The sequence below is a fragment of the Hermetia illucens genome, chromosome 6 (genome assembly GCF_905115235.1).
Source record: "Hermetia illucens chromosome 6, iHerIll2.2.curated.20191125, whole genome shotgun sequence".
In the NCBI taxonomy this organism is placed as follows: Eukaryota; Metazoa; Arthropoda; class Insecta; order Diptera; family Stratiomyidae; genus Hermetia; species Hermetia illucens.
The window spans coordinates 24484477-24507463 of record NC_051854.1 but is presented as its reverse complement, the minus strand read 5'-3'; the positions used below and the strand labels follow the sequence as shown (position 1 = coordinate 24507463).

Genomic DNA, 22987 nt, shown 5'->3' with positions numbered 1-22987 from the left:
GAAGGATTCTGGCACGTGTAGATGCATTCCTGCTTCCTTACTGGCGAGTTTGTCCTGCGTCCTGGGACGCAGAGTATTTGGAGTTTATTGTCTGAGGCGCGCGTATTTAGTCTCTGAAGGCATGCCATACCATACCATCTCCCCATACCAGTTTAAAGTTCACCTCGTTGGACTTAAATGCCTTGATCCTCGCTTGGCTGCCAGAATAGCAACGTTCTGCCCCCTATTGCTTCTTTGCGGGTTCAAAGAGGCATATTTGTCTATGGCGGTTATAGTATTTCCACTTGGAATATAGTATGCTAGTGTGCTTACCCATTGATTCCAAGTATATTTTCCTTGAACCAATGACCCCGACACCTGCTTCCTCTGCTGTGAGGGATCCGTCAGTGTACGGAGTAATCAATTGCTAGTTTGAACCGTATCACACAGCCATGCTCTCCCAGTTTACCCTATTACTCCAACGTCTTTCAAAATTACTATATTATCGAAGTGAAACTTCGGTGTCATATTATCTCTTAGTATCAATAATTCGAAGTACCTTTTAGAAAGAATATCAATCTTCCCTCGATCTAATCAACTACCTGCCGTCCTTGTCTGTATCGGTATGTACAGATAGAGAGGGGTTACTCCCAGAAGGACCCCCAACGATGCCGTTGGGCATGTATTCATTGCACCACTGATACACACGCAAGCCACTCTTCCTCATTTTTCCTGCTATGGGCTTGCAAGTCATCAGAGCCCTCGTAGTTTTCCGACAATTGTTTTCGTCATGGATCTTCCAGAGTAATTTTTGCTCTAGCGTAATTCCCAAATATTAGACCTCTGTTTCTCGTTTCATCCCAGTGCCATGTAACCTGGCTCTCAGGTAATCAAGCTTACGTTTCGTAATGAATGGTACTGTGGTGGTTTTGGCTGGATTGATGCGCGGTCTCGCTTCTTGCACCAGGCACTAGTAACTCCTTAGTTCAGTTTAGATTTTAGTACATAGGGTATGCTTCTGTTTGCCTAAACAATGTCGTCCGCGTAACCCTGGAGCTGTGCTCCATTGTTAGTTCGTCCAGGAATTCACACCTGTCGGTACTTCTGTTTGTCTACTCTCTAACATTCTGCCCATCCTGAAAGCCAGGATGTTTCCCACTCTCTTGCGAACTGGGGTAACTTGTGTGCGATGTGTTATCCAACGCTCCTTCGATGCCCAAAAACACAGACAGTGCTATTTCTTTTCTTTGTATGACATCCCGTAATACATCCGTAAGCTGATACAGAGCAGATTCGGTAGACCGTCGTACCTGGTAAGCTTGTTAGCCCTAATTGTAGGGGACTATGCGTTAGAACATTAGTTGATACAAAAAATGTTAGGTAAATTGGTCTGAAAAATTCATGATGAAAAGGATTCTTTTTACCCACTTTCGGAATAAAGACCACTTTTACCCGCTTCTATGCCCTGGGTACATATCCCAGGATTAAGCTACCCCTTGTCACCCTTAGAGGAGACTCTAAGATGATTCTAGGCCTCTCTGGAGTAGTGCCGGAAAGGTACCATCTACTGTGGGTGATTTCATTGGTTTAAAGAGTTCTGTTCACCTTACCTTAGCTTTTCAGCATACCTTCCAGTTCTCCTTTATTCCCCTTGATTTATTTATTCATTGTTGGTATGTTAGGCAGAATGTTTTCGCCTTCCGCCATGAGATAGGACACCGAAAAATGAATTCTGAGAGCAGATGTACTCTGTCATCTTCATTCTCGGTAAATGTCCCTTCTTTGTTCTTCAGAGAGACTGAAGAGAGTACCCTGTCTTTAGTTATAGCTTTCTATAGCTTGGCTGCTTCTGTGGTTTGCTCGATCCTTTCCCAGAATTTCCTAAAGCTGTTCCTTTTTGTTTTTTTGTACTTCCTAGGTTCCTGTCCTACCAGTGTACATTCTTTGATGACTTAACTGTCTTAGCCAGACAGCTGGCCTCATATCCGTCAATAATGACTTGGTGAGGTCTTCCCCGACCGCACACTATTCATTCGGCACGGTTCGCATGGCACCCCGGATTGAGGAGATGTTTTTCAACTCGCCAGTTTAAATCCTTAGCCTTTTATTAATAATAGGGTCACCTCGTAAGGGGTGTTGCCACTCACTAATGATCTTGGTAGGCGAGAGGCTTGACTCCTGGAGAACCACATATCACCCTTGAGGAGAGACAGATCATTCTCTCTCAGAGAGAGACAGGTTGGTCCCAGTCTATGCTGCGGTGCGCTGCTTGACGCAGAGACAACTATGACGTTTCTCCTGTCTGTAGCGTCCCGTGTGGGTCACACCGAGTTTACCAGCTTGCACCCACTTTCGACTGCGTCCGATTTCTTTAGATATTGATTTTCCTGTAAAGTGGAAGTTCTCATAGGTAAAATCATCTTCTATTTTCTTCTTCATAGTGGCTGAAGTTTCTTTCTGCAGAGCTTTCCTTTCCCGTTTTCTGGAAGAATTGCACAACTCTGTCAGCCGCGGATGGGCATGGCAAGCACAGAGTGCCTGTATCCCTGTGTGCCTGTGCCTGTGCCTGTTGGAACGTCATGGCATTAGCGTTGTATTGCGGCCGGGTATCGGCTAGCTGTTGAAAAGATTTCGTTCCGTACAGGGAACGCAGTTTCCATGTGAAAATGCAGAAATCAATCCGCCAAGTCAATCCAGTCCAAATTTCTTCTGCGGCTTCTCAACAATCGTTTTCAGGGTAGGTTTTCAGCCCAATAAAATGACTAACCTGGAAGACCAGTTGACGTAGTTTGTCCTGTTTTTGGTCCCGGAAGACTCGCCTGCATTCTTCTCCGTCCATGTTTTCGGTCTGGGTCCTATACACACATCGAATTTAAGGGCTCCGTTGAGAATGGCATCCAAATTGAGAGCTTTATTATCCCTGATTCTTTAGCAATTCTCAATAAGTTCACCCTCAGTTACCGAGGTATAATAAAGACGGTGCTGCATTGCAAATTCTATCTAGGGGAATGATGATCGGCGGGACTCTAGTGCTCACTAACAAACTAGATCATTCTCCTTGCTAATGTTGTTTATCAGATCGACTATTATACAGAAGCCATTTTTTGGAAATAAAGTGAAGAAGGTGTCTGCAGATAGTTTCGGTAAACCCGTGAGTCTGAGCTTTGATTGTGGTTTCTACAGCTGATATCTATTATTTTGGCTATAGCTGTACGAGCACCTAAGGGCTGGAACCCAAGGACATCGGGGTGTTTCGCGTATTCTCTCTCTCTCTAGGTTACGCAAATATAAGCCACTTCAAATTGAAAGCCCTTTTACCAGTTTGACAGATGATTCCAACCAAATTGTGAGTTTTACTGCAGGTAATTTTGTAATAGCCACTGAAAGCCCTGCCTGAGGGTTTGTGGTCATAGCGCCCGGACTCAAACGTTGGACACTTTTTCAGAAACTTCCTCAATGCTTCTGGGCAGTAATCAAAAAGGTAGCAGGAGGAGCAAAGTGGCAGATCTTGTATTATTCTTTTGAAATGGCATCAATGAAGCCAGGTAGTCCTTTTATATTTTGGAGCCGATACCGTAAAGCGCACTGCATTTGAACTGCATGGGTTCATTGCTCATTGGAAATCCAGCTAAAAAATAACGCAAACCAGCAGGATTAGGAAGCTAGATCAGTAGATTCAGTTAGTTTGAATAAAATTTACCAGTCGTGGATACTAAAAGGGAGGAATGTTCCTGATCTGTCAGATAATGTTTCTGAACAATGAGGATAAGAGAAAACTAGTTTCCAAAAACTAACAAAATTCCCTTCACTTTGCAGTCTGCACTAGTAAGAGCCCAATTTATGAGCGGCCGCCTTTCACTTTGACTTCATCCTCTGAACTGTTTGATGTAGATCAATATCGAATCGTTGTACATATCTTTATCGTAATATTTGATATTTGCCGATAAATTCGAGATACTGGAGAGTAATTGCACGTGGTCTTAAATCAATTAACCAAATTGAATTAAGCGGATCAAGTGGGCTATTTCCAATCTCTATTTGACAGTAAAGTTATCCAGGTTTTCTCGGGTAAAGCCCATGATAAATTTTGCTATCTTTTAGTTTTTTATTACATTCATTGTCTTTGAAGTCGAGTATGCCTGGATTTATTTTTATCGATTCTTTGAACAATGAGTTAGGGTTTTGTAGGAAGCATAAGCTTATTCTGGTCACGATTTGATGTTGTTTAAAAAACAGAGCATGCCAGTTAATAAGGTTCAATAAAAGATTAGGACAATCAGCTCAGTTCACGCGGTAGGCGAATCCCGGTTTTGTCCAGAAATGGGCAAGGATTCTTGACGTAAAGACGGAATCCAAACGTATGTAAATTAGTCCGAGCCATACTAGCCCTAGTCGGTACATTAAATATAAGTGCCGGTGAGACAAGAAGCTTGACAGAGGTCTTCGATAGAAGCGCATAAATATTTGCATTCTACAAAAAACTAAATAATGTGATATCAAGAGCTACGACATAAAATCTGAATGAGGCCTATAAAAATTCATGAAATTGGCAGCCCAGCACTCAATACACTCTATCATTAATCACTGCCTCCTAAACGCCCACTTCCCCACCGAATGGAAGAGTGCTCGCATTGTACCCATCCCAAAACAATACCTTAACCCACTTAATCGTGATAGCTACTGGCCTATCTCTATTCTGTCTTCCTCCACCAAAATTTTCAAGCGGATCATTATATCCCTCATAGACGAGCACTGTGTTTCCAACAACACTCTTCAACAGTTTCAATTCGCCAACCGAACTAAACACTCGGCGGAGCACGCACTTCTTGCCCTCAAGACTGACATCCTTCTAGGTATCGATCGGGTATGGTAATACGGACTCGCGTATAAGCTTTCCGAAATCCTCAATTTCCATCCGCACTTCTGTAAGTTTGTGGCGCGGCAGGATTCGCAACATTCGAAATTTATTTCGAATGTTGCGAGCGAATAGATGGCGCGGATCTATCCACTTTGCGTGGCACACCAGGGGAGTGGGAGATCGCAGTAATTATGTTTTTCAGACCTGTCACTGAATTTAATTATTAAGTTGAAAATTGCTAAAGAATATGGAAGTCCTTTTTGAAAATAGAATTTGAGTTGAGTTTACTGTATAGAATTCGCGTTGAGTTTGCTGTATAAAATTCGCATTGAGTTCGCTTAAATATTTCAATAAAAATAATAAGTAATCGCAAGTTTGAGCGATTGAGGGAAAATCTCCGGCGCATCAAGGCGACACCACCCACTCGACACTCGTCCATACCTGCTTGTTCGCCCAAGGAACTGGACACATGCACGCATGTACTGATCAGGACGGATGCCGTCCGGAAGCCGCTGCAGCCTCCATATGAGGGCCCGTACCGCGTTCTCGAGCGGGGAGAACATTTCTTCCAGCTCGAGATCGGTGGTCACAAAAAGGCGGTCTCTTTGTCCAGGCTGAAACCCGCGTGCGCCCCGAAGCAACGTCGTGTCCGCTTTGCAGATTAACGGCGAACGAAGTTCGGGGATCAGTCGCTGAAACCCCCTAGGTTTCATCTGGGGGCGGAGTGATGTGGCGCGGCAGGATTCGCAACATTCGAAATTTATTTCGAATGTTGCGAGCGAATAGATGGCGCGGATCTATCCACTTTGCGTGGCACACCAGGGGAGTGGAAGATCGCAGTAATTATGTTTTTCAGACCTGTCACTGAATTTAATTATTAAGTTGAAAATTGCTAAAGAATATGGAAGTCCTTTTTGAAAATAGAATTTGAGTTGAGTTTACTGTATAGAATTCGCGTTGAGTTTGCTGTATAAAATTCGCATTGAGTTCGCTTAAATATTTCAATAAAAATAATAAGTAATCATAATTACTTAATTGGATTACTTAAAGTTAATCATTAGCTTTCTAGATAGGCGGAAATCCTTAGTCAACACCCAACCGCACCTTTCCTCGTCCTATTCTTGCCCCGCCGGCGTTTCTCAGGGTTCAGTCCTTTCTGCAACTCTCTTCTTCCTGTTCACATGACATCCCCAAACTAACTCCACACCCATGTCCTATCTGAATTCCTCAATACACGGAAGACCTAATCCTTTATACCGCCACCAAAGACATCTCCCACGGTGAAGCTCGTCTGAATTCTTATTTAGACGAGCTTTACCATTATTTCACCCGTTGAAAACTTTCCTTAAATCCCTGAAAAACGCGAGACCATCGCATTCTATGGAATCATGAGAATGCCACCGAAAATGTGGACTGACATCAGATCCTTGTCACTCAAAGTCCACGAGTCAATCCCTATTGTAAAAGAAGTCACATATCCCGGAGTGACAATGAAATCTCGCCTCTCCCACGTCCCTCATATAACGAAGGCACTAGGCAGCGCAACTGGTGCCTTTAGGTCATTGTATCCTGTCCTTAAATACAATATCCCTACTTCGAAAAGGGTTAAGCTGTTTTGTTATAAGCAGTTTATCCGACCACTCCTCATTCTCGGCTTCATTTTCTGGTTCGATTGCTCCCTATCCCAAATGGAACGACTGCGCCTTAAAGAGCGCAGAATTTTTCGCAACTGCGCCAACGTTTTTAAAAACGAATCCCGGTCCAAATACAATTCCAAATCCTGCCAAACCCCACGTATCGATGCCTTCCTTGCTCATCATGCCCTCAATTTTCTGGTCAAGTGTCAATCCCATCCCAATCCTTTTGTCTCCAAAGCCATGCAGATCGAGATCGTTGAAGATAACCTTCTTCGGATTCATCTGTTTAACCATATCCTCTTATCCCCTTCAATCACAGAACCGTCTTTTTGATCCCCAAGGTAGAGTAGTCTTCTACATAGGCAATCACTCCGACTCCCAATTTTTTAAACTTACCCATCATTAATGCCCCTGCTAGCTTCTGATTAAATGTGCATAAATTGAGTTTTGGTCGTCGACTCCAATGAAACGTGCAATGATTCTCTCCGTGATCGCGAAGCTGTTGAGAACTGAGAGATTAAAATATCCCTGACATACGCTCTCAGCTAAGATAGATATTCTCTCATTACAAAGAAATTCCGAGAGAGTCGTCTTCGATGATATGGCTATGAAGTTCGTTGTGCTGAGCTTCATTAGCTTGGGCTGAATAAGGAAGTTGATGAAAACGAGGCTAAGATCGACCGAAATATTTGACACGCTAGATAGTGATTTGAGATCCACTCGGTTCGATCCAGACCAAGCCTATGGTCGAGCAGGACATACTCTGAAAAGGAGAACAAGAGTTTTGGTCAATCATCGTCTTGCCTTGCTTATTACAGGAACTCATATTTGGAGTATCAGAGGTACAAGTTGACTCAGTACCTACTTGGAAACAGAAACAAAAGTAATTTCCAATTAAGTGAAAGGTTGGAATCGAATCAGTGGCTTATTTAAAAAGCTGGGCTTGGATATATTTACCGCATCTACGTATATCTATATCTTTCCAATTTTTCGTTTGGCATTTTATATTGATACAATTATCCTACTTACAACTAGCAAATTTTCCTACGGCTTTTTAATTAAAAGAACCACAAAACCCTCCATGTTAGGGTTTCAATTCTGTTTTTCGCTGTAATTATATTTTGGGTTCAAAATATTTAAAGATTTGTTGATAAGAGGTTCATTCAAGATGGAATTGGAATCGTTCGTGGGATCGAGCAAAAGCGGGCCGTGCGCATTTTCACGGACTATAAAATCAAGGTTTCAAGTGGAACTTCTCATAAGAATTCGATCAACTCAGTAGATTGAATCAATTGTTACAATGAAGGCTGCAGTTCTTGTTCTGATTTTCGGAGGTAAATTACAAAAGACGGTCTAGACTCGGGAAAGGATACAATTTACTTAATATTCTCGCTTCTCAGTTGTACTCCATCAAACCTACGGTGCTTTGATCACCCGTGCCCAATGGGGAGCTAGGGCACCAACTGGAACTAGCAAGTTCTCAGGAGTCATTCCATACGTTGTTATCCATCACTCTGAATCACCTGGAGTTTGTACCACCACCGATGCTTGCAAGGCTGCCATGAGGTCCATGCAGAACTACCACATGAACACCAACGGATGGGCAGATATTGGATACAGTTTCGCAATTGGTGGTGATGGCAATACCTACGAAGGTCGTGGATACAACGTTGTTGGAGCTCACGCCCCAGGTTACAACAGCCAAAGTATTGGTCTTCTTTTGATTGGTGACTTCAGGAGTAAGTAGAGCAGATTTTTTGGAAAATTGAACAAGCATTGACGAAACTTTCCATTTTTTCTTGAAGAGGCTAATGCTCCAGCTAACATGATCACTGCTGCCAAGAACTTCATTGCCTCTGCTGTTTCTGCTGGAAAGCTTTCCTCATCTTACAAATTGATTGGACATAGGCAAGCCGTATCCACCGACTGTCCTGGAGACAAATTGTACGCTGAAATCAAAACCTGGGCTCGTTACACTGCTAACCCTTAAATCGTTTGGCTATATCCAAATGAATAAACTGTGGAAATAATCATTTATTACTGTTTTGATTTTGAAAAGAATTTAGGGAAAGTTATCTACCGAGCGCAATGCTGACCACATTGCCTCCTAGTGTACCGTTACGGTCTTGAATGAAGTGCTCTAACACACTTCAAGGCCCTGATCCAATATGGATTGTTGCGCCAACGATTATTATTATTATTATCTACCTAACCCTGAAAATGACGTTGTTTTCCAACATTTTTCAATTATTTTCGTCTTATTAACTCTTGTAAACTGGATAGAAGTATACATATTATTGAGGAAACACCAATCATACTTAACTGAGAGAGACCGTGGTTGTTGAAGTACATTTGGGAAGGGCTTCTTGAGACCCTGATCGTCCTCGATACCAACAGCTCCTAGAAGTGGATGCTTTGAGAAAACTGGTAGGATAATGAAGTGACACAAACGTCCTTTGTGATATGAAATGTTCTTACAATAGATTCTGTAGTAGCAGGCATCTACGGATTCGGCGGTGAAAGGATTATCACATGATCTACCCGAGTTGGCAACTAGGACGGCAGACTATACCTTGAACTGGCGACAGTTGACCATTCAATAATAATCGCTTTATTTGTGGCCACTGGGCGAGGTCAGTAAGCGGAAGCTTAATGTAAAATTGACAGTTGCTAGTTTCAGTAATTTTTAATACTAATAATCGTTGGTGCGATAATCCAATTAGATCAGGGCCTTGAAGTCTGTTAGAGGACTTCAGGATTATAGTACCCTGTAGGAGAGAATGTGGTTGATTTGACCCAGGTACTCGTTGAAAATGAAATCCCATTGCCACCACTGAGATTTGAATTGCAACTTCCATCCTCTAACCACTGAGCTATCCAGACACAAAGTAGTTATTTTTAGTCATACATAAGTAAGGCATCTTTTTGCCAAAGAAAGAAGCAGCAGGAAGTTGGGTTATCTTTTCTACTCATCACGAGGGAGCAGGGTGCTGCTATCGAAAGCGCGATGCGAATTTATAACATATGTTTGTTGTAATGCGCTAACAGTATTTCGATTAGAAGGGTTGATTTTGCCTGCTTTCTTTTTGGTGGTTGGTATATTTTAGGTGTTCCTTGTTCTTCTATTTCTATCAACGCCAATTTTGCACATTCGACGGAGATAATCGGGATATACGATCTACTTTGTTACTTTGGAGGGACTTCTATATGGGGATAAAAGAATTTTTTCCCTCTCTGGCTCACAAGGGCACTTGCATGCAGGTGTTCAACGTTACCCTAGTAGTTTTACAATCGTGCTGCATATCTTCTTGTCTGCTTCTTTTTCTTCAGGTTTTGTCCCGTTCACAAGCGGGGTCGGCTCGTCTTGATCGGATTCACCATTTGGCCTTATCGAATGCTTGATCTGGGTGCAATCTCGAGGCTTTTAAATTTCCATCCAGCGTATCAAACCACCGTTGTTTTCGTCGTTTAGCATCGACTTCGATGTTCAGACCAATCTTGGCAAGTGAATTCTCGTTAGCGATCGGTATAACTCCATATTGATCTCGGATATCCTCATTTCGGATGTGATCAAAACGTGTCACGTTACTCGTCCATCGCAACATCTTCGTCTTCATTACCGCAAGACGCCGTTCATTGTCTTTTCTAGTCCGCCAATACTCTGAACCATAGAGAGTGACAGGACAGATGACATTGCGGTAAATTTTAGATTTGAGATATGCATTGATATGTCGGTGACAAAGAACACCAGTTGTGGGACGCCACTTCATCCAGGCTGATAGCGTTGACGCGAGGTATTTAAATCGCTCAGTTCTGGGCAGATCACTGCCGCTGACAGTGGTTGTGCCTGTTTCATGGGGATCAGTCGTCGAAAATGTTGTTTTATTCAGATTCAATCTGAGACCCAGTTGCATGAGGCGATAATTCCATTTTTGCTATTAGATGCTAGGAAAACATCATCTTTATAAAGCAGTGTATAGGGCACTGGACATTGGATGTCCCTTGTGAAAGTGTCCATAACAAGAGCAAAGAGGAGTGGTGAGAGGGCGCTTTCTTGAGGAACACCACCAGTGACACGAAGCGGGTTTGATACACTCGCCACACTTTGAATTTTACTTTTCGGATCGTGGTAGAGCAATTAAACCCTCGCACGAGTTGTTCTGGCACTAAGTGTTGTCGTGTGGGCAAACTCTTCTCAAGATCCAAAAATGCAATGTTAAAAAGGCGACTCTTTGAAACTGGAACATAATTCGTGTAGAATGGTGATGGGTTCGCCGACATTGTCGGATCTGTGTTCCACTCGTCAGGTTTTCTGGGGCAGTGGGTTCCAATTCTTAGCGTGGCCAGCAGTTGAATTACCGCTCCCTTTAATGTATGACCTATTTATTGCCACCTCCGTCTTCTAATCACATCGCCTACGAGTAACAGATAATGATAAGTCGCAGATAAGTCTTCAAGAAGGTTTGGGCGATAGCTGGGATCACTCCCACATAGCAACTCATAAAAAACACTAGTACAGAACAGTCTCAACTCGGTCTTGGTGTTGAGATAAGGCAATGAAAGTGGATCAAGTACTGTTAGTGCTTCGGCCAATATCTAGTCTGGTGCCATCGCCGACATAAACCACGGTTTACGGTGCAAATTTATCATGGACTTCGATGCTCTGCACATTAATGCAGCTAAGGAGACTTCGATAACCCGTCAGGCTGAGAATCTTTCGAAATCCAGAGCCATTTCGAAAAGGACCATGACCCAGAGAGAACGCAAACAAATGTTATCAGCGTAGTCGTGGTATTTAAGGAAAGATGCCATGGTCCGTTGAACTCCTTCGGGTCCTCCGTACAAGGCAGCATGAAGCACCGATAAAACAAGAATCGTTTACAGGGGGCAATCTTGGTGGACTCCGCTTTGGACCTCAAATTCTTCCGAGATTTTACATCGATACAGATGGTGACTTGTGTGCCATCATATGTCACTCTCATAATAACTATCATTTTTTTTTAAATGCCCCTCCTGCATAGAGCACTTCATTTCACGCTGTCAATAGTGCGGGGAGGCCATCGAGGCCAACGGCTTTACTCCGTTTGAGTTCATTGATAGTCGAGGTGACGAACTGCGTGAAGGGGACTTCAAAAATGTCTCCGCCTGCAGGTTGATCTTCGAGAGTTCGAAAAGGTTACACATATGAAAGAAGATTACACATTGTTGCCGGGAAGAGAGATTGAGAATGCGAAGCCGGGATAGTTTACTGCAGAAAATTCTTTCTGAAAAAAAAAGCGGGTGAATCTGCGCTGCGTATATTAGACTGAATAATAATATGCAAGGATGTTTCTAACAATGGAGTTGAAATGTGCTAAGGAGGGCTGCATTGAAGCAAAGTCGGTGGAGGAACGTAGGATAGAAGCAGATGTTTTGGACGCGCGATTGATGCTGTCAGCGGAATGAGAATTGGAATGAAGTTTGCCATCGAAGATTACACCCTTTAAGGGTTTAAGGGTTTAAGTATTGTTTAAAGTTATGTAGGAAGAGGTTAGGAACCCTATCGGGACAAGGTCCAACATTTGTGCCAAGATTACCAATGAGAAATTCAGTCAAGGAAGGGGTAAGAAATGGTGATGGATTTGAAGCAGCCTGCACCTAGAACAGGCTTATAGGGGGCAATGGTCGAGGAAGCAAACACGGAAGAGCAGTAAGAACGGAGTAGGTGATTGATTTGCCTGGGGAGTTCGTAGTGGAGTCATCAAAATTAATGAAAGTGGGAAGGGATTTGGGGAAGCTATGGGAATAGTAAGTGTGTTTTAAATCCCCCCGTAGACTTAACGTCATTTTTAGAAATAGGAAACTTCTTCATCGGCGGGTGCTTCAGGCGGACATTTTTATATATCTTTGTGGTGAACCACGTAAGGAACGTCTATAAAAATTCAATATTTCCACGGAGCTGTGAAGCTCAGTTTTTGAAAGTCCTTTGTGGTCGAAACTCGCTCATTTGGATATATTAGCGCGAAAACCAATTTTCGCTGTCAAATTGGAGTGGTAGCCACAGTGATTCTCACTTCCGACACGGAAGTTTTTAGCTCCGCTATCCTCGTACTTTGGCTCATTACCTTTTCTACTAGCAGCCTTCGAGGTAGCTAACTTGATTACATATTTGTCAATATGACATGCAGTCTGACTTCTCTTTAAAACCATTCCTAGATACTTGTCATGCTGTTTTTCTTCCTCTGAAAAGCGGAGTGCTACATTTGGCAGACTGAGGGTCATCATGTCATGGATTGAAATAATCGAAAAGATATTATTCCGAAGGTTTTAGGACAATATTTTTGAGGCGATGGGTATTTGGTGATCTGCCCGCACAAGATAAGATATGCTCCCTTACACAAAAATCGCGGGGATTTGATTGTGTGGTATTGCGTTCGGATTCGAGGAGATGACAGGGTGAAGCCTTCGGAAATAATTCGGAGTTTTTTTAGTACTTTGGTTTTTGCCGAGTTTGAGTTTTTTCCTCTTTGTCTTTGCTTATAGAGCCCGTCATTGATTTACACGTTCTTGGTGATTTGGAGTCCATCTATACTCCCTACCCACGGTTACCGGTTGCTTGGTTGTGGTGCCACCTTCTATTTGATAAAAAGTCACTTCTAGATCGTACCTTAGAACAGCCCACGTTGGGCGCCGATTTAAAATAAAACCCCATCGTTTTCTTTAATAAGTATTTATTAAGCTGCGAAACAGCTAAAGTGAAAATTAAGACTAAATAGAACTTGGTTCACTGGATTATAATAATTAATGCTGTAAAATTAGTTCCTGATGCAGATATTGATCGATTTTCAACATAGGTGGTCACCCGCAGGTAGTGTGCTGATGTCAGCGTTTGGTTTGGTCGGTGTCGATAACTTGGTCTGCTCGTATTTAAAATTGAAGTTTATATAGGTAGCGCTTTACATTATCCTTGTGCTCATGGTAAATTTTGCGTTACTTGAAGAATTTAAGGGGTTTTTCGTATTTTTAAAATTTAGTAAAGTTTTCTATTGCATTTAAAAAGACTCACAGAGCAAACGATGTCATCATTTGATTTTCGAGACAATAGGTTCAGCCGTTTCGTAGTAAGTAGGGTTTGGCAGACAGACGGGCATAGAACTCATTTTTATAAGATTTTCTCTTATACAAAATTGGAAAATGGGGAATATCGCGTAACACTGGGACTCGAGGCCCGAGTGTCGCGTTCGAGAGAGAAGATCCACAATGGATAACAGCCCTAATTGATGTTTCCTTTCCACGTATTGATCGTTGGGAGTTATTTCTTGTGGAGAAATTGCAGATAGAGGAGGGTGGTGACGACACTCCGAGTTTAGAAACGGGGCAAATTGAGTGGATAAAGCTAACAACTCTATTCCGAAAACTACCGATTACGGAGCTGAATTGATATTACAATGACGAAGCTGGCAACGGAAAGGAACAAACGATTTGTAGGTTTTCTCATGGTACGTCCCTGTACTGAACAGGACCTGCCAAGAAGCTGGCCGATACCCTATCCCAATATAAGGCTGATTTCACATCCTTACAAGAGATGCGGTGGTCATGGAGAGCAGTCATCGCATAATATATTATAGTCAATTAAAAGAACTGAAAGTGTCGTTTTTGTTTTGAAAACAATCGAACGGCTATTCACTCTGCGCTTGCGAGCCAAATATCAAAACGTAACCATCATTATATTCACATTTCTCGAAGACTTCGGTTCTTAGCAAAAAAAGAAATTGCCAGCTTTTATTCGCGTCGGAGATAACAATCCCCCGATGAATTTTTGGTGCCCTACAAGAGGATGGGCAATTTCGGAGTGTACATAAATTTACGATAGCGTAAGTCAGGACGCTGAATAGCTTTTAGGTATCTAAATTTGAGAACAATTAATTGTACTCCAGTTAAATAATTTTCCCAGACTTTAACAGATAGAAAATTCGGTTTTGTGTTGTCTTATTTTTTTCTTGTCGGAACGTTGTCCCGCATTCGAGAGCGATGGTGACGAAAAGAACAAATAATAAAAATTTAGCAAAACACTTCAAACAAGGACCAGGCAGACTGATTTTTGTGCGGACTTTATCTCAGTTATTTTCTTCCTCCATCTCCGCAATTCAAAAACTACTCACTGGTGAACTAATGTTCATGATATTTCACTTCATCTTGTGCTTGCTCTCAACTCCAAACTCCCGGTTAGATGATTTACCGGGTCTCCTTCGATCAACTACGCAATGTCCCGCTAATTTTACCTCGAACAGTGAGTTCGGAATTCATCACCCGCTGAGACACTTCACAGCCGTGCCTAGGTTTTGGAGATGCGAGGCGCATAATGAGAAGACAAGTTGCGGTCATTCAGCCAGAAGACGGTAACCGTCGAGGGCAGAGTGATCGGCGCCAGCCGTGGCACCGCCATTTTGAAACCAACAACATGCAGTTCTGGCAGCGAGGTGACGTCTCGTCTAGCGATTTCCAGTTTTGAAACCATTGTCATCGACTGCAAGCCACCGTACTCCTTACCTCAAGAAAGTGACCACTGCCATCTGGGTCCCGAAGATCCGCAGGGATAAGGACAAGCTTATTCAATTCTGGGGTCTTCCAAACAGCAGGATCCCAATCGACGATGGGGGTTATCAAAGAAAAAAAATCCTTACAGAACAGCTAACCTTTTCTGCCCGTCATAAGTGGGGAGTTCCTGGAGGCAGTGGAAAATGCGGAATATGAAGTGCAATTCTGAGTCAGAGGCAAGGTGAAAAAGTTCCGCTTGGCGAAACTGGACGAAAATCCAGTCCAATCCACTTATGAACTGTTGAAATTTATGAGTAGTTGGAAGAGATGAAGGAATTGACCAATCCTTAAGCAAACAAATCATGCTGGGGGTACGGTAGATAAATTTGCAGCACTTGAAGTGTGTCTCATTTAATCTGCTGTGAAGGAATATAGGAGCCCATTCTTTTTTAAAAAAAGGACGGAACCCTCTGATGGGAGATTGGAACTGTTAGTTCAGAAGCACTTCACGGTAACGAGAAGGTCGTATAAGATTATCAAATAAGTAATTACAGAGGATAAAATCGATTGGACTTCATTCTCCGCATATGAGCCACCGGTGCTACTGTAGCTCTGCTGTCCTGTCCGACAGATGCCCCGAATGTATTCCTTCACCTCTTCCCACGGGACTTCTACAGTAAATACGTTGTAGTGTGCTATCAGACTACATAAATGTCGATTTTGGACAGCAAAGCCCTATGGCCACAGTAACATCCTAGATGAAGTGGCCTCGGGTAGTTCCTAACGAACTACACTTCACGCAAGCCGAGCAATTAAGCTGTGCCTTACCATCCGGTCCCTCCACAGGTCGAGTTGAATATTTTTCGCAATAAGAAGAGCCTGAACATTGTACACAACACACTGCCAGCGCTCCGCAGCATATCATCCTCAGGAGAAAGATTCCCTGTGTCTGCGTAAACCTTCTTACGAAACAATAGGAAAAGGTGTGTTCTGCGTTATTCACCACTACATTGCCGAACACGCAATCAGGAGATCGTGCCTTCCTACTCTTGTGTAGGCTAAGGAAGTTATCCTCACAATGCGCTCGGTTTAGTCATGGATATGATTGTCGCAGTCCATCTGCTTCTGGGCTCATTTTGTCAAGGAAGTTGCCACTCGGCAAGTATGTGTTGATGTTTATTATATGCATGCACCTGTTCTTAATTTTCGCCCTTGCGGCTATAACTTAGCAAGGAGGGTAACGAGGTCACTCCCGCGATCACCATCACGACCTGTTCTAAGACAGTGCGAGAAGTAGACGCCACTTGCAAAGCTCTCCGTTTCTGCTCTTTGGCAAGGCGGTTACGATGTATCTCCTCGTTAAGCCCATACCTTTGCGCCCTAGAGGGGAACGGATAACGTTACTCCCATAAGAAAACGCTTGCTGTTGAATATAAGGCCTTCAATATTTGACTAAAGATGGAGACTCCAGCTACAGTTTTGAGTTGCTGGAAGAAGCTCGTCTTCGGGTATTAAACCAAGGTATTTAACTGCTCTATAGTCAACTCGTAGATTGATATGGGGCTCAGGATTAGAATTCTCTTTTTAATCTAGATGACGACTTCGGGTTTTTCAGTGCAAGACTGTACCCATGAGCTTACTCGTCGCATCAATATGCCAAAGCACGGAAACGGCAACTGTCAGGTTATCGGTAGAAGTAGCGTTCCCACTGCTGGTAGGCAAGTATAACTTTGAATGTATACTTTAAAAGGAGAAAAGGGGTTTCGGCTGTCGGCGCGTTGCAGGTGATTTTAATGCGTGAACTGTGGATTTGTACCCACTTTTCGAGAGATAATCTCGGACTCAGTACTTTGTTCGACATATGTGAGTGCGAGAAGAGTAGCCTGATTTGCTTGTGAATGCTATACTCAAAGCGACCACGGGGCAATTTTCCTTAAAATCGCAAATGAGCTATGTGGTGATGTACGAAGAAACAAATCGTGGAGTTGCGTTCTGCATGCCTTCGAGCAAGAAGGATCTGCGTGCAACGAAAAGTATACGCGAAGCTTTAAGGTATATTTATTTAAGCTATACGCACCTCGCGGAGAATGCCTTAAGGAACTTTTCTCAGAGGCAGACCAAAACTTCTGGGGAACAGCGTTATTAAAATATAATGCAGATCTGACGCACCCGGCCTGTCGGCATCGTCATTTCAATATAGTGATGGCACTTTATCCCCTCGTAAAGAGAAGCGCAAAAACTGTAAGTACTTGTTGGAAATTTGTCGAAGAATCGGTAATAATAAAGTTTCCGGTTTACATGCTGTTAAACTCGCTCTTAAAACTAGAAACGACTAGTTAGTTTGCCAGCGTATTTGAGGCATGCATGGTAGAAGGAGTTTCCCATTCAGTGGAACAGTTAAAAACTGATTTTGGTGATAAAGACCAATAAGCGAGACATCCATAACTACACCGTCCGACTTTCCTTATAGTCACACTAGGAAGGATGTTATGATAGAAAGGGTCAGCTACAATGGATTTCTCCCCATAATAAAATATATGTATCCTATCGGAGCGAAAGTTTGGTTCATTCATTTATTCAACGATCGATGCGGTAGGTGTGGCTTTAAATCTCCCATAACTGCTTTAATGTGGCAACATTGGACGTCAAAAATATATTCAATTCAGCTTGTTGGGAATGGATAAAAGGCTCATTGACGAAAACTGGTGACCCGGGTTACTTGGCTATGCTACTCGGAAGTTACCTTCCGGAAGGGCACTTTGGATAAGGATCTGGGTAGTGCATCGTCACAGCAGAATTATCTCCTGTGAGAAAGATGATGAACCATCAGCGTCATGAAAGCACGTCCGACAACAAGTGCCGCAACGTCGTCGTAGGAAACGTTGCAGAGGTCCGGCCCTAGGATGGATGCTACTCTCAACGTGATCTCTATCCTCCTCTGGCCCTCTAGCGTCTCATAGAGCAGGGAGTGGTCTTTCAGATAATTCTTCGCTTCAGCAGACTTTTCGAGCACTTCATCACTGAATTTACGACAGTATCAGCTGCAACACTGCCACCCTCCGAAGCACCATCCAATTGGCTTTTTGCTGTGCGGCCTTCTAAGTTCCTTGTGAAGCCGCCAGAGAACATGCTGTTTATGATAGTTTACTTAAGTGGATCTACGCTAATGCTAACTGAGAGATTGCTGTACGTGCAGGTGTGGATCATCACCTGAAAACAGGAGCAACAAAACACTGCTCCCAAGGAGATGTGCGTTCCTTGGATGGTGGGTTGACACAAGAGTTGTCACTATAAACTAGCCTCATCGCATGAAATGGTTCCTGATTATTGCCAGTGCAGAGCATGGCAATGGAAATAGATCATAATAAAACAAAGTTCTGAAGTAGGGTTTTATCTCTCAGATAAAGACGGGAGGTCGCCTTTTTTTGTTGAGAGTGGCAATCTTTGTGACTGAGGAGGGATTATAGGCTAGGCGCTCCGTGATCTGAACTTTTATGCTCGCTGAGCAATCCCGTGATCGCCATAAAAATTGGTCGGAAATATAGAAATCATTTGACCTCTATACCTCGATTCGATGCGGTGGAACTACTCTGGATACCTACTGTCTTGTAGACAGAAATTAAATTGCTGGTGGTTCGGAAAAAAGGCTTAACTATGCCTTCATCGGAATCAGCAATTGTAATGTCTAAGCCAATGCTGGTATCAAACACTGGGAACAGGAATCTCATAAGGACAACTCTTAACAAGGAAGCGGAATACATGGAACACTTTCTATGTGAATAGCTTATGGGCGCATCAGGCATTACATTTTTGGTGCTAATGTTCTTCAACCGATAATATTATCTCCGCTAACGGAAATCCTGCGGAGTATAAAAGAAACTGGGATATTGTGTTGAGTAGAATGGACCAATATGGTCTGAGAGCTCAGAGGGTGAACCCTCTCCCCTACACGGAATGCTGCAGATTGGTTTTATCACAATTAAAATAGAGGAATTGAGGATGAGTTAGTTTTTATTAACAACAATTAATGAAAAAAATGTTTAAGTTAAAAATAAGGTCTGGCTATATGATTGACCTTTGCCAAATTCTTGGTATTATAAATTTCTAGGAAAACTGTCGAATCAATATTATTACTAACAACACTAGAAAACCAAACTTTAGGAGAGATGTGAACACTTTTTCATAGCTGTTGTGCATCACGAATGCAAAAAATAATTACAGGATCACTAAAATATTTTTTATTCAGATCAGAGTATTCACTTCTAAGCGCACCGGCTCAAACTTACTAAAGAAACCTAACAATTCCAATTTTTTGATAAACTGTTTCAATTTTACAGAACTCCAGTATTCACTAAAGCAGAAATATTTATGGTAATTGCTTCTTTAATATGAAAATCCATAACACTTACTCGCTAAATGGTCTTAAATCAGGATTATTGCAAATCTCTGCCAACAGCCTCATTAGCGCCTTCTCCAAAGGAAAGCTAGTGATAAAGTTGGATATTTTTTTTGACGATTCTCTTATCTTTTTAATTGAATTTACCGTTTTCTATTTTTATGTTTTATTAAACCTATCTGATCCACAAGTTTAGGGTTTTGTAGTAAGCGAAAAAATATACGATAATAGCATCAATCCACTGCGTATCTTGTTTATCTGTCAAGTTTGCTCCTGTAACTCTCTAGGGAAAAGTTGAATCCGTTCTCATTGTATCCTTTGCACCGTAAAATGTTGCAGAAGTCTGTGACTGACAGGATGCCATGCACGCAAAATAGACATACACTTTTTTAATATTTATCCAATCAGGAGAACCTAAGAAAATTATAAAGATCTTTTGGTTTGGAACCTATGAATTACTCCCATATTTGGGTCCTATTCTAAAAAAATAAGGAATGACAAAACCTCTCATGCTGGAACAATAAAACAGTTCTTAGTCACAAATTTGTTTGTAGGTTAATCTTAAAATATTCAAAAACTTTATGATAAGTACTTCGTTTACCACGGCATGGGGTTGCTTAGTGGTATTATCCAAAAGCGGGTCGTGCGCATTTCCACGGACTATAAAAACGAAGCCTAGTTTAAAAAAATTCATTAGCATTTGATTGATTCAGTAAATCCAATCAATTCAAATAATGAAGGCTGCAGTTCTTGTTCTGATTTTCGGAGGTAAGCTGGAAAGGCTCTGGAATAGGTAAAATTAATATAATATTGCCGTTTCGCAGTTGTACTCCATCAAACCTATGGTGCTTTGATCACCCGTGCACAATGGGGAGCTAGGGCACCAACCGGAACTAGCAAGTTTTCAGGAGTCATTCCATACGTTGTAATCCATCACTCTGAATCACCTGGAGTTTGTACCACCACCGATGCTTGTAAGGCTGCCATGAGGTCCATGCAAAACTATCACATGAACTCCAATGGATGGGCAGATATTGGATACAGTTTCGCAATTGGTGGTGATGGTAATACCTACGAAGGTCGTGGATACAACGTCGTTGGAGCTCACGCCCCAGGATACAACAGCCAAAGTATTGGTCTTCTTTTGATTGGTGACTTCAGGAGTAAGTAGAGCAGATTTTTTTGTAAAATTGAAGCATTGACGAAACTTCCCATTTTTTCTTGAAGAGGCTAATGCTCCAGCTAAAATGATCACTGCTGCCAAGAACTTCATCTCTTCTGCTGTTTCTGCTGGAAAGCTTTCCTCATCTTATAAATTGATTGGACACAGGCAAGCTGTATCCACTGACTGCCCCGGAGATAAATTGTACGCTGAAATCAAAACCTGGCCCCGTTACACTGCTAAGCCCTAAATTGTTTGGCTCTGTTGACATGAATAAAAGAAGACAATGTTGAATTACGTATTATTGTTTTGATCTGTAAAAGAAAATATGGGTAAATAGTGTAGAGTTTTCCGCTTATATCTAAAGTTAAAAGTCGTGATCGCCTCTGGTACCAATATCTGCTATAAATGCTGCAGAGAATGCTTTCAGTTTTTTTTTGTGGTTAAAAATATTTACACGAATTATTTTTTGAATAATGGAGATCTGCTTTAGTCAATCTTAAATAATCAGAAGCGATTTGAACCACCAAATCATCGCGAGACAGAATAGCACCTACCTGAGCACACTGTTTGGTAGTCGGTGTACCTCCTGTACAGTCCCTTGTGGAACACAGGGCATTCACACAATTCCAATTCGTTGGTATTACTTCTTCTCTCCTAGGTGAGGCTACGTTTCAGGTTTATTATCATCACACTTAATACAGTGCAAGCGATCAGCTCACACTGATGAGACAAACATAAAGATCCATGACGGGCTAAACCTCCTCGACCATAGGGTGGTAATGAGACTGTAATTCAGGAACAATTCGCAAATGTTGATAGCGCTTTTTGAGTATTATCAACATAGTTGGGGCCATATGTATATACTTACTGACAATTGACTCAGTGAAAGCAAATAGCATAAAAATTATCATCATCATGAATAGCGCAATGGCCGATATTCGATCTAGAGCTGCCTTGGTAAGGAAATCCACAGACCCTGATTTTGCGCCCAAGTCTTCTAATTCCATATTCCATGCCGTTGCTCCACCTGAGTCAGGGTCTGCAACGTCTTCTTTTTCTGCCACAGATGCTGTCTTTATAGATTTGTCGCGATGGATCATTCTCACCAATACTGATTAGGTGATGCGATTACCACAACCTACTGAATCAGATTTTATTCACAACCACATGGTCCTGGTAAAGCTCATAAATTTCGTCGTTATTTAGCCTATGGAATTGTCTATCCTCCTGTAAGACGACAAAAATTCTTCGGAGGATTCTTCTTTTCAACGCGGCTGAGGTTCACAGTTTTGTTTGCTAAGAACTCAGGTCACCGAGGAATACACCATTGTCTTATACAGTAAGGTGTTTGACTATATTGTGAGACATTTTGAGCAGGACAGATTTTTTTAAGGTGAAATGGAGTCTGTTGGCTGTCAATAACCGTGCGTGGATTTCATCGTCGTAGCTGTTCTCAGTTGTGATTTTTGACCCTAGATAGGATAAGTTACTAACGCTTCCAAAGTTGTACTCCCCTATCTTTGTCGTTCTCTTTTGACCTGTGCCATTTGATTCTATTGCTTCTTTGGCTTTTGTACTAAGTTCGTCACTTTATGTTTCGTTTTGCCTTCATTTATATGCCCTCACGATCTCACGTCGTCTTTTCAATTTGGATAAAGGCAGATTGTATGTCTCCTCTGTAAGTAGGTCTAAATTTTCCTCGCAAACTCAGAGTGGATAGCTCTTCGGTTATGTTTTCCAAGCGAATAACAGGAGACTTGACTTTTTGGCTAAGACATCCACTCTGGGCACATAGTTTACTGGATGGCGCTATAATATATGATATAGTGGTTCTTCTCCAGGAAATAGAAAGATATAAGCTACTCTCCGCTCAAACCTCTCCAGTAAACGCTGCAGCTGTAATAAACTAAACGCCAACGATGCTGTTTGTGTTAGGTTTTGAAAATAAATACAGCATGTTAATGTTAATAGCAAAAACTGTTACCAGCTAGGATAACTGATTTCGTTAACAAAATCAACAAAAACAAATCCATTTTTCGTGTATAACTTGCTGGCTGATGATATATATCTACAGAATTACAAGCCCTTTTAAGGTACTCAAAAGGTCACGACATCCTAAAGAGAGGAGGATACTTTTCATTATAAATACCTTACCGGGGTGAGAGTTAGTTATAAGCCAGTGTGCCAATGCTTTCTAACCTTATTTCAGTCTAGGTGCTTTATACCTTCTTTTAGCATCGCAGGATAGATGTTATCCGTGCAAATTGCTTTGAATTTCTCGAAGGATAGTATTCTTCCACTAGCGGTAGAACTAATCTAGCAAACAGGGATCGAGCCAGTTGCGTTCACCTCTGCTCATTTGAATATTTCCAGCAGAAAGTGGAGGATAATATGATGTATGTTCTGAGAAAATTCCGCGGCTTTTATGCAGTTTG

At 42.1% G+C, this 22987-nt stretch overlaps 2 protein-coding genes across 2 annotated transcripts; both read left to right on the top strand.

The window, feature by feature from the left end:
* The first annotated feature begins 7671 nt into the window (after positions 1-7671).
* Positions 7672-8511, top strand: LOC119659319 (peptidoglycan-recognition protein LB-like). Its single transcript, XM_038067344.1, has 3 exons — positions 7672-7808; positions 7875-8213; positions 8280-8511. The coding sequence occupies exons 1-3, from the start codon at positions 7775-7777 to the stop codon at positions 8462-8464; spliced, it is 558 nt and encodes a 185-aa protein (XP_037923272.1). The 5' UTR covers positions 7672-7774; the 3' UTR covers positions 8465-8511.
* Positions 8512-20106: 11595 nt separating this feature from the next.
* Positions 20107-20846, top strand: LOC119659558 (peptidoglycan-recognition protein LB-like). The gene is made up of 3 exons (XM_038067707.1): positions 20107-20155; positions 20212-20550; positions 20615-20846. The coding sequence occupies exons 1-3, from the start codon at positions 20122-20124 to the stop codon at positions 20797-20799; spliced, it is 558 nt and encodes a 185-aa protein (XP_037923635.1). The 5' UTR covers positions 20107-20121; the 3' UTR covers positions 20800-20846.
* Positions 20847-22987: the final 2141 nt, after the last annotated feature.

What these genes read in the sequence shown, in the direction of transcription:
- LOC119659319 (XM_038067344.1), top strand. Translation starts at nt 7,775, where the DNA reads ATGAAGGCTGCAGTTCTTGTTCTGATTTTCGGAG. An exon ending in TCTTGTTCTGATTTTCGGAG is followed by an intron (nt 7,809 to 7,874) that starts GTAAATTACAAA and finishes CTCGCTTCTCAG; the next exon opens with TTGTACTCCATCAAACCTAC. An exon ending in TTTGATTGGTGACTTCAGGA is followed by an intron (nt 8,214 to 8,279) that starts GTAAGTAGAGCA and finishes TTTTTCTTGAAG; the next exon opens with AGGCTAATGCTCCAGCTAAC.
- LOC119659558 (XM_038067707.1), top strand. Translation starts at nt 20,122, where the DNA reads ATGAAGGCTGCAGTTCTTGTTCTGATTTTCGGAG. An exon ending in TCTTGTTCTGATTTTCGGAG is followed by an intron (nt 20,156 to 20,211) that starts GTAAGCTGGAAA and finishes GCCGTTTCGCAG; the next exon opens with TTGTACTCCATCAAACCTAT. An exon ending in TTTGATTGGTGACTTCAGGA is followed by an intron (nt 20,551 to 20,614) that starts GTAAGTAGAGCA and finishes TTTTTCTTGAAG; the next exon opens with AGGCTAATGCTCCAGCTAAA.